Source organism: Pezoporus flaviventris, unplaced genomic scaffold, assembly GCF_033815535.1.
Source record: "Pezoporus flaviventris isolate CSIRO_AGI_PZ_B2104156 unplaced genomic scaffold, CSIRO_AGI_Pfla_v1 ptg000005l, whole genome shotgun sequence".
Lineage (NCBI taxonomy): Eukaryota > Metazoa > Chordata > Aves > Psittaciformes > Psittacidae > Pezoporus > Pezoporus flaviventris.
Genome location: NW_026892553.1, coordinates 6,579,018 through 6,595,279, shown reverse-complemented (window position 1 = coordinate 6,595,279; position 16,262 = coordinate 6,579,018). Strand labels below are relative to the sequence as shown.

Here is a 16,262-nt window from a genome sequence, read left to right as displayed (position 1 = left end):
ATAAACTCATGAAGAAACTCGGGTCAGCTTCACTGACACAGAAGCTGGATTTTGGGCTGCCTTCACCAGACTTTTAGGAAATGGGCAAATATTGGGATGTTCCTTGGAATCACTGTGTTCTCTTATCTTTACAGAAAACTGGCATTTTGAAACAAAAAGAGAAAGGCCAGACAGCTCTGGGGGTGCAGAGCAGGTACCCCGGGACCTGCTGCTGGGGATTGAGATGCTGTTGGGCTTTTTCCCAGCAGGAAAGTGGCGTTAGGAGCAAATCCTGCCTTGCTGGGGGATGGATGGATGGATGGATGGATGGATGGATGGATGGATGGTGGGTGGGTCGGTGGGTGGGTGGATGGATGGATGGATGGATGGATGGGTGGGTGGGTGGGTGGGTGGGTGGGTGGATGGACGGACAGACGGACGGACGGACGGACGGATGGATGGATGGATGGATGGATGGTGGGTGGGTCGGTGGGTGGGTGGGTGGATGGACGGATGGACGGACGGATGGATGGATGGATGGATGGATGGATGGATGGATCAGTAGGAGCACTGCTGGAATCCCCAGCACGGAGCACGGAGCTCCGCGATGCGGGTGATGCAGGGATGGGCGGGAGGGGTGATAGAGGCTGTGGCGGGGGGAAGAGGAGGGGAGGAGGCGAGGCGGGCCCGGGGCCGGCGGGGGAGGGCGCTCGGCGGCTGCCCGGACATAAAACGGCAGCGCCAGGGCCGGGCGGGCAGAGCGGAGCTGAGCGGCGGCAGAGAGCGGAACGGAACGGAGCGGACCTGCCCCGATCGGACCGGCTCGGCACGGCTCGGATCAGATCGGCCCGGCTCGGGCCGCCCTGCGCTGCGGAGGTGAGGGGAATGGGATGGGGCAGGACGCGGAGCGGGGTCCCCCGGCTGACTCGGGGCTGATCCAAGGGTCCCCGGTCCCGGCAGCGCTCGCATCACTGGCAGGAGTGGGGGGGTCCTCTGTGTGTTTCCCCCCCCCCCGGCTGCAGGCTCGGATCCCGGCCGCAACCCTGACAAAGGGACCCGGTTCTGTCAGACCCGCTCCCGGCACAGGCGGGCTCCCTCCGGGTGTGCTGTAGCGGGGAGCCCCGGGAAAAGGGACTAAAAGCCGCTGCGGGAGAGGATTTAGGAAGCTGGGAGCGCGCTGGCTCTCTGTGCAGTCTCTTCTTTGGCTTGTCCAAGTCACTCCTTGCTCAAGCACGGTTCACCCTGCGCATCCCTATGAGCTGGGAGGCTGTGTCTGGCCATGAAATGCAGGCTCAGCTCTTCCCCACCACCACCCAAAAGCGCCCACAGAGTTTTATCTTTGCCCTTTAGTCTCTCTGAAATTCGCATTAGGATCCGTTTGTGGGGCTCCTCTGAAGCCACACAGGACACAAGGATGGGGCAAGGCTTAGTGTTTCATGGCTGTGGGACCGGTCCTGGGGGGTGCAGGCAGCTGCTGCCAACTTCACGGCACTCCCGGGGCTGCCCTAACATTCTACAGTGGGAAGAGCATGAAGCCATCCCTGCCAGGCAGTTGGGAAACCCTTTCTCTCCATCATCTCCCACATCCCTGCATGGAGCATGGCTTGGCCAGGCTGGATCCGGAGTCTTGTCTGATGAGCCAGGTTTATGTAAGCGCTGATTTGCACTGTCAAGAGATGGCTAAGAATGAGCCTGCCTTTGGAAATGTATAAATACGGCATTTAGCCCGAGCTGTACCCAGCAGCACAGTGTTTGTCTTGGTCCCAGCCCCTTGGAGATGTTCTGCCACCTCTCACCTGCTCTCCACTTGGCTTTAAGTCACTACGAAGTGCTTTCCAGGAGCCAGGATGGAGCAGGAGTGCCAAAAGGCACTGTCACTCTGTCCTTTATAGTGGTATCTAGTGTTGCTTTTCTGGCAGACCTGTGTGCACTCCTTGCATGGACCACAAAGTCCCCTCCAAGCTCACCAGCTTGGCAGGAGACACGGTGCCGTAATGCGGTCCTCCCTTGGCACACTCGGCAGGATGCTGGGCCAGGCAGGTCACCACTCAAAGCTGGGGTGTGACAGCCCTGGCTTTCCTGTTGTTAACATCAGCGTCATTGTGCCTTCCACATGAAAGGTGCTGAGCCCCAGGAGCTGACTTGTGGGGCTGCAGGCAATGCTCTTCCCTTCTTATGCTGTGGAAGAGAAGGCAGCGTTAGAAATAGTTGCTGCCTATTCCAAGAGCCAGGGACTGGGGAGAAGAGCTGACTTGAGACCCCTGGAGAGACAGGGGCCTGATCCTGCCGCTGCTTGCTGCTCCAAATAAAGTGCTTGGCTTGGGATCAGTGGGAAAGCGGGCTGTGCTTGCTGGCAGGCTTAACACCTTGCTGCTTTCTGTCGCAGGTGGGAAGGCAGCAGTAGCTCACTATGGCCCTGGCAGACAACACGGGCTGTGCCAAACCCAGCGAGGACTTCCCCTTCCCCGAGATCATTGAACTCAATGTGGGTGGACAAGTGTACATCACCCGCCACCCCACCCTGGTCAGCGTGCCCGGCTCGCTCCTCTGGGAGATGTTCACCCAGAAGAACGTCCGCTCGCTGGCCCGGGACAGCAAGGGACGGTTCTTTGTGGATCGGGATGGGTTCCTCTTCCGCTACATCTTGGATTACATGAGGGACCAGCAGCTGGTGCTGCCCGACCACTTCCCTGAGAGGAGCCGCCTGCAGCGAGAGGCAGAGTACTTCATGCTGCCGGAGCTCGTGAAGATGCTGGCCCCCAAGCTCAGCAAGCAGAACTCGCTGGGAGACGACCCATGCCAAAGCGACCCCGAGGAGCTCTCCCCCAGCGCGGATGCCACCCGCACCCTAACCTCTGCCAGCACCACGCTCCCCAGCGCTGTGCCTGGTGGCCCCGGGGGTGCCGTCACCACCGGCACGGGTGCTGCCAGCAGCGATGTCCGCAGGGCAGGTTTTATCACCATCGGCTACCGGGGCTCCTACACCCTGGGCAGGGACAGCCAGACGGATGCCAAGTTCCGCAGGGTGGCTCGGATCATGGTCTGCGGCAAGACCTCGCTGGCCAAGGAGGTCTTTGGGGATACCTTGAATGAGAGCAGGGACCCAGACCGGCCCCCGGAGAGGTACACCTCCCGCTACTACCTCAAATTCACCTTCCTGGAGCAAGCCTTTGATAAACTGGCCGATGCTGGCTTCCACATGGTGGCTTGCAACTCCACAGGCACCTGTGCCTTCGCCCATGACCAGACAGATGACAGGATCTGGACCTCTTACACCGAATATGTTTTCTATCGTGAGTGACACCAAAAAACCCAACCCCACACACACCAAGCACCAACTCTCCCTTTCCTCTCCCGTTTCCTAGAAGGTAGACATCCAACCCTGAATCCCAGTGTCCTTTTGAGTTTGTTCTTGGGTTTTTCCCCTCCTCCTTCCTCCACGTTGAACCTCTCCAGCTCTCCCTTGTAGCCGTCGACCACCAACCTTCTTCCCTCTCTCCGACTTCTGCAGTAGCCGCCTGTAGCTCCCAACCCTCCCTGGATGTGTGGACTTGGACACTGTTATGTACTTGTTTGGGGTGGGAGGGGGGCATACACCAGACTGTGCTCTGGGCTGGGATTCCTGCAGCTGGATGAGCTTGTCTGTGTTGGACACTGAACTTGGCTCTCGTGCCCTGTGCGCCAGGAACATGCTGCGTACACTGTATTTGATCTGCCAAGGGGTTCAAGGGAGAAAACTCTGGGTTAAGGACATGCAAAAAGGTGGGAAGCAGCGAGGAGGGTGGGAGGGAGGGGGGTGGATGGAAAGATGCAGCCTCGCAGCATGGATATATTGCCATTAGCCCATGTAAGCAGCTTAGTGTTTAGACTGTCAGTGCTGGGGAAGGTTAGATAAAGGCTCACCCTGTGTTTGCAGTTGGGATTTGGAGTATCACTGCTGCTCTGGGATGCCTTGGGGGTGTTTTGGGGGTGGGAGAGGGTGGATAGATAGATGCTCTGTTCATGTATATGTGGAGGGAGGTGGGGGGAGTGGGGAGGGCTTTATATGCTGTAGGGTGTAAATTGCTTATACTTTGGATGGTCTGTCAGAAAAGTCCCTTCATCTTTCCTTTGGAGTACAATAGTGATGTGAGGGATGGGGCTGGATTGCTCTGGTGAGCAGCAGCCATGACTTCACAGATTAAAGGGAATCTTTGCCCAACATGAAAGCCTTTGCCTTTTGGGCAATCTCTTCGAGGTCCCTGCAATCACAGCTCTCCATGGCCTGCTCCTGGCACAGGGGCTGGCTGCTGCTGCTTCTTCACCATGCCTGGGCAATGGGTAATAAAGGAGCAAAACCAACTCACCTATGTCTTTGTGTGCCAAGAAGCAAAAGCAGCAGTGCTGGTGGTGTGCTGTGTGCACCCAGGGTGTTGCTCCAGCAGCACTACAGCATGTGGGCATGAGGAATGTGATTTCATAGAATCATAGAATGGTTTGGATTTAAAAGGACCTTAAGATTGTGTAGTTCCATCCCCCGGCCACGGACAGGGACACCTTGCATTAGATCAGTAGTACATGGTTATGAATAAAGAGAAGGAAGGAAGACAAACTCACTGGAGCCCTCTTGCCCTGCTCTGACTCCCCTCGTCCTCTTTGAACCCTCGTTCCCACCCCAGCAGGGCTGAACCTCAATGCAGTGAGAGTGCTGGTGCAAGAGGTTGGGTCCAGAGTTACCCACCCCTCTGCAGACCAGCCCTGCGTGATGCCTTCATCCCCATCACTCAAGCAGGGCTCCCTTACACCTACCATACATCCCCAGTCCTCCTGCTCTGCTTCCTGAGCAGCCCTTGTGAAGCTCTAGGTGCAGGGAGCTGAAGGATCACCTCACTGGATGGATGCTGCCCAAAGGGGCTTTACTCTTTGGTGTGCAGTTAAGAGATTGGAGGGCTGGAGTCCTCTGGCGCGCAGGGCAAGCAAAACCATCACAGCCGGACAACCCCTCTCTCCTGAAGAAGGGGAAGGCAAAAATGGTGTTTTGATAAGGGCCTGTTTGTCATTGCAACAGCATTTGAAGAGGAAATGACAACCAGCCTTAAAAAAAAAGCAAAGAAAAGGGAACTTAAGCCCTGTGCAGAAAGAGGCGGAAGGGCAGAATTAAAACCTTCTAAGAAAAGGGAGGAGGGATGTGCATGGCCTGTTGGCTTCTTGGCTTCTTTTTAACTAGAGGCTTTTCTGCTCGTTATTGATTAGGACTGATTGGAGAAAAGAAGTTGCTGCCTTGTGAGAAACGTGGTGTTTGATGTTTGCTTTTCCCCCCTGGAACTGGGCTGCAAAATTGATCTCACTGGAGGAAGCATTTTTTTCTGAGGGGGAAACCATAATGGCACAGTCACCACCGAGATGGTTTTGATCTGTAGGTTACGTGATCTGGACTGTTAAACCTTATACCCCATGTGAAATATGACCAGAGCAGAAGAGCTTACATCTGAGTTACTTTGAGTCTGATGGTCTCCATGAAAACCAATACTTCATGAGAAAATGCTTCTGCTGAGCTCTGGCTCAACAAAAATACAACGATTTGGGGTTGTTTCTTTTCTTTGCGCATCTCTAGTAGTGGAAAGAGCATCCTTTTGCTGCTGCCCATGGCTGAGAGGAGAACCTGCTTGATTTGATCCTTAGGAAAGACTACACATGGAGAAATGGTGCCATGAAAAAGCATCTACTTAAGGTCCTCCCTTGGCATCTCCCACCGCACCCGCTGTTGGTACATGTGGTGATGGAGAGGGGTCAAGGGCACAAGTCACTCCTGGGGAGATTCCAGTTGAACACAAGAGGAGCATTTTTCACCATGAGAACAAGCTGCCACTGGAATCATCTCCCCAGGGAAATGGTGGCTCCCCAGTGTTAGGCACTGTTAAGGTTGGGCTGGACAGGGTGCTGGGACATCTAGTCTTGGTCATGCTTTGCTGAGAAAGGCTGGACCAGCTGATCCTTGAGGTCCCTTCCAACCTGGTATTCGATGACTATATGACTCCCAGACAGGAGACTGCCTATTTTCTTGGCCTTGAGGATGGTTTGAAGGAGACCAAGGGGGTCTCATTCTGGTAACACATCCCTTACAGAAGAGTGTGGACCATCATGGGGAAGAGTGTTCCTTGGGAAGGCATCTGGTCTCACTGCAAAGCTCAGCAGCTGCTGAGCTCACCAGAAACCAAGGAATAAAGGCTTTAAAAACAAAGGGCTTTAAGCTTTTGAAGCTTGTTTTCCTTCGGAGGGGTAAATGTAACTCACCCTTTCATTTAGAGACCCCCAGGAAATCACCCATCTCAAAATAACATCGCTCTTTCAAGTGAGGCAGAGCATGAACACGGGCTGGGATTGTGTTCCCAGGCGAGCACCCTGCCCACAAATTGCTGGTTACTGGCTCGGTGTCTTATTCTGCACAAAAAAGTGCAGGCTCTGAGCTTTTCCCATAAGGAAAAGCCAAATCCCATCGTCCCATCTGTCTTCACCAGGCGCTTCTGCCACCCCGAGAGAACATCTGAAAGCATTTTATATCTTAAGTCTCTTTTTAGCCCCTCTCTAAAGGGACCCATTTTGGTGGCAGAAGGGTCCTGCCCTGCCCAGAAGCTGAGCTCCCTCCATGCTGCCAGCAGTCAGGAAGCAATAGGAATTAGAATCCCAGACTGGTTTGGGTTAGAAGGGACCTTAAAGCTCATGCAGTCCCAACCCCTGCCACGGCCAGGGACAGCTTCCACTAGAGCAGGTTGCTCCAAGCCCCTGTGTCCAACCTGGCCTTGAACACTGCCAGGGATGGGGCAGCCACAGCTTCTCTGGGCACCCTGTGCCAGCGCCTCAGCACCCTCACAGGGAAGAGCTTCTGCCTAAGATGTAATAGGGATGGAGCAGATTGATACTGGGAGACTGGGAAGAAGGCAAGGAGGGTGCTGTGGGGTCCAGAAGGCACGAAAGGCTGGAGGGGAGACAGAAAACCCTATTCCCAGCCTAGAAATCCCACCCTGCCATGGACAGGAGAAGCCCAAGCTGCTCAGTGCACCACAAAGACTTGATTGTAGTGTTTTAATAGTGAAAGACTTAAGCACCATAAGGGTAGAAGCAGCAGTAGCTGTAAGCTGGAGCCAGCCTCTTCTAATATGAAATATAAATCCCAAAATCTACCTTTAACAGCATGGGTATTCACCATTGAGAAGAATGATTGGAAGAATGGGGGTTCTCCAGTTCCTGGTGCAGAAGCTGTAGGAAGGGGTTTGACTGAACAAGCTTTCAGGCTCAGTTTAGCAGCTGACACCGGCTGGCTGCAAAGTGCAGGAGGTCAGACAATACACAGAGCATCGCCCTGCTCTGTCCAGCCATGGAGAGACCCATGGGGCTCCTTCCTGGGGAGGAGCAGGAGAGGAAGCACAGCTGAGCAGTTAGTGTTTGTGTTTGCTCCTCCAGCAACAGGCACTTTGCCAAATGAAGGTTGTTCAGCCTGTGCTGACAGCTTGCTTTGAGCTAAAGCAGGTGACTTGGGGTCTTCCTGATGTGCAGATGGTTTTCTTACAGGCTCCTGCAGTTAAACACAGTTTTATTTAGTTCTCAGTGGCTGGGAATCATCACCCCCTCATCTGGGAGAGCTGTACAATATCTGACTGAAATCTGTCCTTGCAAATAGGCTAAACCGGATTTCACCTAAATCATATTTGATGCACAGCCCTTGCATCCCAGATGTCTGCTCCCTCTCCCTCCTTACCCTTCTCCAGGCTGGATACACAGCGATGCAGAGTCCACTTTGCCAGCAGCATCCTTCAAGTGACCCTAAAGGGGTCATCGCCCAACACTGCAGGGCAGCAGGACAGATCTGCCTTCAGAAATACATTTTTTTCCTGTTTACAGCCTACTCCAGAGCACAGAAAACACAGCTCAGTCCCGTGGTTTCCCAGGCTCAGAAACAGGATGATGAGGTTCAGCAGGAGGCAGAGGAGCATGCAGCAATTATAGAGGATAAACACAGCTCTTTACTGCACGCTGTCAAATGCCATCCTCTCTTGCAGCTCTAATCAGGGACACAAAGAGCCTCTCCTGCCAGCAGTGTGAAGAGGAGCATTTGAATGGGAAGCACAATTCACCTGGCTGGTGTTACTGGAGGAGCTGGACAAGCCTGGCCTTCCGGGCTTAATTTGGGAGCTCTGGCAAAGGTCGATCAGGGTTAGCAGGCAGGAATGGTCTGGTGCTCCTCATCGCTGGAGCAAGTGAGGTTGAGCCTTGCTGTGGTCCTCTCCCATCATTGTTTAGAGGACCTCTGTGGGAAGAGGAGCATTTTGCATCCTCTTTCTCTAGACCTGTGGTCCTTGATTTGATGCCACCCACGCCTGATGGGAGAACCTACCAAAGCCACCACAGCACAGGACAGAGGCACAGCCTGCCCAGGCCATGGCAGCTCAGCTCAATCCTCTGTCCAGAGCCTTTTGAAGAGCTTGGTGGTGAGCACATTGGTGCTGACCCCAGGGACCATGGCTAGGAGAACAGCCATGGGATGCACAGCCTCCATTTCCCAGCCCTCCATGAGCCCAGTTTGCATCCCTTCAACACTGAGGAAGCTGCCCCCAAGGCCAATCTTGTTTTGAGCTCTATTTCTTAACAACAAAAGTTTGTGTAACCTTGCACATCACCTTCCTTCCCTTTTCTTTGAGGACCTGACCCTGTGGGCTGGTTTCACTCCAACCTGGCAATGTTTCTGCTATTAGGAGCTTGCCAGCTGTGTGAAAATGGGGTTTGGGGCACATCAGACCTCCTCAAATCCCCCTTCCCATGCCCAGAGCATGAGCTCAGCCCTTCAGCAGCAAAACTGCACAAGGAAACAGACTCTGTGGGCTCCCTGCCCTGTGCAAGCTCCATAGGCAGCATCCCACTGAGCTGTGCAGGAGGTGGAGAGCCCTGGAGTGCTCCGCATCAGCTTCATGGTTAATTTACATGTCCCCTGGGGCGGCAGATGGGGGTACTGAGCAGAGCCGGAAGATCAAGGATGCTCAGATGCTCAGGTCTTATGCTTTGAACCTGTAGAGCATTTATTGCACCCCTGCCTTGGGTGGCACCTTGCGTGTACCAGCTCCTCCTTCACCCCAGCACAGCTGACCAAGACATGTGGTGAAACAGCCCCCAGGATTAGAGAGGTCAAGGGCAATCCCTGGAGCTTGCCAAGGCATCAGAGCCAGATGTGTCTTGACTCAAGCAGCAGTGTTGCTCTGTTGTTAACGGAGGAAAAGCAGCAGAGACCTGAAAAAGAGCTGCTTCACCCACAAACCCTGCAGCAAGTCACTGCCTTTCACTTGGATCTAGGGGAATCATAGAACAGTTAGGGTTGGAAAGGACCTTAGGATCATGTAGTTCTGCCTCCCCTGCCATGGGTAGTAGCGGCTTTGACAGGAGGAGAAGTCCCTAATGGAAAGGCAGCAGAATAACTGGGATAAATGAGTGGGTTTCTGAAAACAAGGAAAGGGGACATAAACTCTTTATTTAAGGAAAGAGAACACAAAATCCAGAGTAAAGCCCAATGGGAGGGCATGGGAGCCTTGCACGCAACCTTGGGGATTTCTGCCATGTCCTGTTGCTGCAGAGCCATCCCAGAGTCAGCTCCAGGGCACACAGCCACAGGCCACCACACAGCCTGGCCATGAGCCTGGGAGCAGGGATCACCCTCCAGATAGGGCTTTTGGAGAGGCCCTGGTGCTCCAGGAGGAGGCTGTAACACCTCAGTGCTCCTCTGTGCTCGGGACACGAAGGAGGGATGGGCAGGAACAGCCTCGGGGGCTCCCAGCAGAGGATGAGGGAACGTTGCCATATAAAGAAGCAATAAAAACAACCAGCCTGAGGCATTGTGGTTCCCCTTCCACGCTCCCCACATCAGCTCCTGGCTACAGCCCATGCTCCAGGGCAGGATGTGGGGTCTCAGCACTGCTGGGGCATGGCTTATGTTCCTCCTCTGCAGGGGCTGGTGGATGTTTCTGCCCCACCACTCTTCCATCCCCACTCTCCTATCCCCACTCAAAACCAGGGCTGGGTATGTGGCAAGGAGAAGGTTTGGGTGCTGCAGGGATGGTTATACCCTTCAGGGGCAGGAGGAGCATCCTTGTCCCTGGGCGTATCTGAGGTACTACCGCCCTCCCCTTCCTGCACCCCATGAACAGGCAGGGGCAAGGCAGAGGTGGCACAGCCAGCATCCTCTTTCCCTGCCAGTATCCCAAAAGACAGACTCCCTAAACAGTGCTCAGGGTGCAGATCTGCCTCCTGGGGCAGGGGGGCTGCTACTGAGCATCATCAAAGACCGTGATGCTGCTGTGCCGCAGGTTGGGGCTCCTCTGTGCTGGTACAAGCATGTGATGCTGTTCTATCAGCCCCAGATACATGCACCTATGTGCTGGTCTGCTGGAGATGAAGTGCTGCCCACTCCTGAGGCCATGCTCATGGACCTCTGCTAGCTGCTGCCTGCAGCCCTCCTGACTTTGCTGGAAGCAAATGCACTGGATACCCTGCTTTCAAGTTTGTTTGGCTTTTAGTTCAGGGCCTTCTTCCAGGACAAGGAAGGGCTCAGAACTGAAAACCAAACAAAGAAATCAATGTTTAAGGCTCAAAGAGGAAAAAAGTAAATAAAGGAAACTGTAAGAAACAAGCTGTCAAGTTTTCCCCAAGCCAGCCTCCTGCTTCTGCACAGGCCAGACTGTGTTTGTCAGCACCAGATTAGCAGATACTCACAGGCTGAGAAGCTGATGGCTTCATGGACCTTGAGCACCCAAAGAGACAAGGTCTAGTGAACCCAAAGCAAGGCTTCTGTCTAATTCTGCCTCTTTGCTGCTCCATGGGGTAGTCATAGAGCCATGGAATGGGTTGTGTTGGAAGGGACCTCAAAGCTCATCCAGTCCCAACCCCTGCCACAGCCAGGGACCCCTTCCACTAGAGCAGGTCGCTCCAAGCCCCTGTGTCCAACCTGGCCTTGAACACTGCCAGGGATGGGGCAGCCACAGCTTCTCTGGGCACCCTGTGCCAGAGCCTCAGCACCCTCACAGGGAAGAGCTTCTGCCTAAGAGCTCATCTCAGTCTCCCCTCCGGCAGGTTAAAGCCATTCCCCTTGGCCTTGTTGGCCCCTTCAGGCACTGGGCACAGGCCCTGGGTTCAGCCCTACCCTGCACCACTGCATCCTCACCCAGCTCACTGTGCCTCAGTTTCCCTACATGCAGCGTAAGGCAAACTTTGAGCCTCACAAAGCCCTTTGAGGTCCTTGAGGGGAGTCCCTGCTGGGGGTGATGAGATGGATCCCCCAGCACTTTCCTCCCCTCTGAGCTTTCAGGAAATGCCTGATTCAGTGCAGAATGCAGGGCACAGCCTGTCCACATCTGCTGCCCACCACAGAACCTGAACTAGCAGGCACAGCGAGGCCACTTCACCCTTGTAAGCCAACCTGGTTTAAAATAGCCTCCAATCCCCACAGTACAAGTAAGAACCCCACTGAGTTACACTGCTTTACCCCAGCTGGGCACCACTTCCTCAGAGCTGAGACTTTCAACCAAAATAAAGAGCAATGCTCTAATCCTTCCCCTTACAGCAGAACAACAGATTACAGCTCATTTAGTGCAGTCCCACTTGCCATACAATTACACCCTGTGTGTATCTATTATTCCCATTATGCCCAAGTATTCTGGTTAATATCCTATTTTAATCAACTCAGAGGATTAAGTGCCATGAAGGACCCAGGAGGATAGTCTTTTCCAAGCGGATGGTGCAGGGATGCTGAGGACGGGCATGTGGGCGCTGGGCTGGTCCTAGGGAGGAGGGATGGGGGTAAGAGGGGACAGGGATTTCCCGTGGGTTGCTGCTAGAAGCAAGTTGAGTCGGTAGAGCCTGTAGTTAACGGACTGCAAGGAAGAGACGAGTAAACAGGAAACTGTTTCGCAACCTCCCGTCACGAAAGCTTCGCCCTTTGGCTCCGCAGTGGATGCTGCCTGTCCTGCCTGTCCCTGCATCTCCCCAGGGATGTGCTGCTCACGCAGATGCTGCAGCAGCGAGTCTGGCACCCTAATGGTCAGACCCGCAGCTCGGCTGGGTGCTCACTGCAACGGGGGTTTGCTCCTCTGCACCTCATAGCAGGGTTTGAGGGGAAGGGGAGATGCCCAGGGCTCCCCATGCAACCTCAGAGGTCCTGCGTGTCCCAGTGACCCTGAGGCTCCATCAGAGCCTCATAGACATTCACTTCCAAGGCAGCTGGGATTCCAGCTTCTCCTCTGTGTGAAGTGGAAACAGCTCCTTTGACATGGTTCACTTTAATGGAGCAGCTCCAAACCTGCAGAAACCGAGGGAACAGCCAATGTTTCCCGATGGGCGTTCCCAAATCCTCATTGTTCTTTACGTGCCTGGGGAGGATTTAACACAAAGCCACAGGGGAGCAAAAGAACATCAACAAGATGCCCCAGGGTGCAAGCTTTTAACTCTCATTATGCTCCAGGGGAACTGAAGTCCCCAGGTCCTAGGTTTTGGAAGGATTCCCAGTCTTCTAGAAGTCACAGGAGCAGAATAAGCCAGGAAAGTACTTCCCAGCATGCTGAGAAGCTGAGCACATACCAAGCACATCAGGGTTATGTTAGGGGCTTGTTGCTTTATGACAAATACCTCTGAGTTCATATCTCCCCTGTTCCCCCCACTGTAGTGCTGTTGGTCCCAACAAACTGTGCTTTTGCAGGTCCTGGAAAGCAAAGACATTTCCTTGTGATGGGATGTGTTTGTATTGGCCAGGAATAGTGATGTCCTGGCACCAGGACCTTCACCATCGTCAGTTCTCCTCCCTCCCTCTGCTCGAGCTGAGGTCATCCATCAGTGTCATGTAAATGGAGGACAACCCGACCTTCTCCTGTCAAGCAGAGGGCTGGCAGGAGTCAGGAACCTCACGTTGTTCTTAGGTTGTTGGCAGACACCCCAGTGGTGCTGGCTCCTCCTTCCTGCTCAGGGCTCTGCCACCACCATCACCTCTGTCCACAGCCACTGAATCCTGCAGCAGCATCTTCTGCTTGGAAGCTGCTCCAGGAGTTCCCTGAAGGCTCCCGTGGCACATGGGCACCCTCAGCCCCCAACCACCGTCTGCTGCCCGGTTTCACAGGTTGGACAGTCAGTCCTTGGGGCCAGAAATCCCAGCCCTGGCCCTCTGTAATGCTGGGGCTTGCTGGCAGCAAGGCTCTGAGGAGGCTTCAGGGACTGTAAGCGAACAGGCAGAGCCTGCAGGAGATGCAGGAATGCTGGTGGCCTCCATGAACTAAAATGCTTTGATCTACTTGCCATCAGCACCAGAAGGAATTGCCTGTTTCCTTCCCGAATTCCACCAAAAGCAATTATTTCCCCCCAGGTTATCTATTGCTATAAAAGGCAGGAGGAGGTCGAACAGCATGAAGAAAGGAGGTGGCCAAGAAGGGGCTGATGTTTCCAAGAGGATTGATGCACAGGGCTCTCCAGCCTCCCCAGGGCAAAGAAGGCTTCCCCGTGTGCTCCTGGCCAGAATTACAGCCATGGGTACGGTCACTGTGACCCTCTATGCAGATGAATGTCCCACAGTGATACCATCGGCAGCTCTGTGTGCTCACAGCGAGATCCTGGATGGAAAACTTGGATGGGGCTGGGAGCAGCTGCAGAGAAACACGTGTGCTGAGGCTGAGTCCTGCAGAGCCAAAGCACGGACACGTCCCTGGAAGCAGGCAGCTGGCCTGGAGAGGTGGGAAGGCAGCAGGAGGCAGTGTTCCCCTGGAGCTTGGTCACCCCGTTCCCCACTCACCAACACTCCAGCAGGATGGGGGCTGTAGCAGCAGTGGGGGGGCTGGTTCCAGCTGAGGCTGCAGCTTCAAAACGGATCCCTTGCCAAAAGTTATTGTTTACTCGCCTGAAGATGGCAGTTAGTGTGATCGAGTCCATCGATCTGCTCTGATTTCACCCTTTCAGTCTGGGTGTCAAAGGCTGCACCGTGGGCAGCCCAGCAAGAGAAGCAAACTGTGCTGCAGGGTGGGATTCCTGTCTGGAGATGACATCTGACATAGCAGGGATTCACAGGCATTGGAGGTGCAGATGTCTCTTCATGGACTCCAACAGGAACCCCCCAGATCCTTCTTTTCCTAATTGACCTCTCTTTATCAGTGTGCATTTTAATGGAGACTTGGGGAGGTAGAGCAGCGAAAGCACGTCACACATTGGCCCCAAAGAGACTGAAGGGATCTCACACGGCTGACGGACCATTGACAAACCTTCCTGCGAGCCAGGAGGACAATCCAGCTTGGACTCCGGATCTCCTTTGAGATGCTGTACAAAGACCCCCTATGGGGTTGGGGAAGACCTTTGGGGTGTATCTCAGGCTCCCCACTTGAGCAGCAGGTTGCCCAGGAAGGCTCCAGCTCTCACATAATCCCATTATCATCAGTCCTGTGGCAGGGAAGACACGACAGAAAAGTGCCCCGCTGTTCAAAGAGGACCATTAAACAAACACACACTCCAGGCACCAACCCAGGGGGGCAAAGCTCTCTCATGGGAAGCCCAATTACACCCAGTAAAATAATGTTCTGCTGGAGCGACCTGTGTGCAACGTTTCCTGTGCAGTGATAGCAACAGGGGGCCCTAATTCAAGTTAATGACCCAGTAGATGCCTTTGTCAGCCATTGAAGAAGACAAGGTGGTGAGCAGAGCCCTGATGCTTCATGCTTATGGTGCTGAATGACTGTGTGAAGCAGTGAGGTCTCCTCGTTTTGCTTTAGAACCCTTAGCAGGCATTTATTTGCTTCTAAAGCTGTTTCACACAGGGCTGAGCCATTAGCAATCACTCATTGTGCATTCCTATAGACTCCGTGTTTGACTTTCCTCCCTTTTTGGCAGCCTGGGCTGGCACCACCAGCTGTACCCTCGGGTCTGGCCAGCCACAGCCATTGAGGATGGCTTTAAAAGGGGAACTTACCATAAATAGGGGAATCGCAGGACCCTGGGGTGCAGCAGAGGATGGGCTGCAGAGGGATGGGCTGGTGCTGATCAAGGCTTGGAGCTGTGGGAAGCCAAGCAAAGGATGAAGCACATCTTCAGGTGTGTTTGTTGCCCTGAATCAGCTCCTGTGGGGCTGTGAGGCTTCAGACAACAGCCCAGCTCCACCGCCATGAGGGTGCCCACCTTGATCGAGGGTCCTATTATCCACAGAGCATCCCCAGAGCATCCCCTCACTGCAGACAGCCCAAATCCACAGCCTGGAAGGTGTCCCTGCCCGTGGCAGGGGTTGGCACTGGATGAGCTCTAAGGTCCCTTCCAACACAAACCAGTCTGTTTCTGTTTCTGTTTGGACTCTATGACTCTTGCTGTGCTGCCTCCCCCCTCGATCCCCAGCCTTAATCACTAGCAGAGACCAGCTTTGGGAGGGGGTGTGAGGGAATTCCATTCATTTACAGTTCTGTTTGTATTCCATGTCTGGAATAGTGCAGCCCCACCTGCAGAGCAGCCTGCTTTCCTCTCCTCCAGAGCCTGAAGCCATCCCTGCAGGGGGGGGGACATGGCTGGAGCCCAGCACCACATCTGCACAAACAGCCCTTGGGGATGGATCCATCGTCAGGAGGTTCATTTGAAGGGGCTCAAGATGTTCACTAAAATAACATCCCTACCCTGTGTTTTAACCTCTTGGAAAATGCAGCCCCAGCCCTTTTCCAGACAGCGGGAGGGGGAAATTGCAGGTTTGGGCCATTTTCTGTGGTTCAGTGGAGGTTATTTTCTCTCAGGCTGCGTTTTCCAGGCCAGCACTTCCTGAGGGAGCTGCTGGTGTGGGAGCTTCCAGCATTAGCTCAGCCCTTGGTAACCTGGAGCCCCTGGGTCAGTGGGTGAGCCACTTGTGGAATGAATCTGTGTGTCCCATCCTCACTGCGGAGAGTGCAGGGACCCCGTTCTGACTGCATCTGAGCCTTGCTGGTGGGGAGCGAACCTTGAAAACAAGGAGGGAACAAAGGAAAGATGTAAAGTAACCCAGAACAAGTGACTTCAGACTTAAAACAGGGCCTGCAGCTCTAACCTCTGCAGGGCTGGGGCTGGCACTGCTTCTGAGCTGAGGCCTGGGCAGGCAGGTCTGGGTCCATCTGATGGGCTCTGGTCAGCTATGCTGGGTGCCACCAGTATCTGGGTGCTGGAATTCAGGTGCTGGACTGTGAACACCAGTATCTGCAATTCATGCATCCTCATGGATTTCTTAGGTTCTTTTTGTTGTGAGGAGAGCAGAAGCACCCTGGGTTTCCTCTGTGCCCATCACCGAC

The 16,262-nt window shown here is 54.2% G+C and overlaps 2 protein-coding genes and 1 long non-coding RNA gene across 3 annotated transcripts in view; all 3 read left to right on the top strand.

Annotated features, from left to right (window-relative positions):
* LOC133265390 (uncharacterized) overlaps positions 1-16,262 on the top strand; it is a 396,645-nt gene that overhangs the window by 131,459 nt on the left and 248,924 nt on the right. The window lies entirely within an intron of this gene.
* Positions 1-16,262, top strand: part of LOC133265377 (uncharacterized) — a 192,805-nt gene that overhangs the window by 86,017 nt on the left and 90,526 nt on the right. The gene's annotated exons all lie outside the window — the stretch shown is intronic.
* LOC133265367 (BTB/POZ domain-containing protein KCTD12-like) lies at positions 1,780-4,318 on the top strand. The gene has a single exon (XM_061445814.1). The coding sequence runs from the start codon at positions 2,390-2,392 to the stop codon at positions 3,278-3,280; it is 891 nt and encodes a 296-aa protein (XP_061301798.1). The 5' UTR covers positions 1,780-2,389; the 3' UTR covers positions 3,281-4,318.

Bases quoted from the DNA above. Each gene is read 5' to 3' on its own strand.
- LOC133265367 (XM_061445814.1), top strand. From the start codon at position 2,390: ATGGCCCTGGCAGACAACACGGGCTGTGCCAAACCCAGCGAGGACTTC.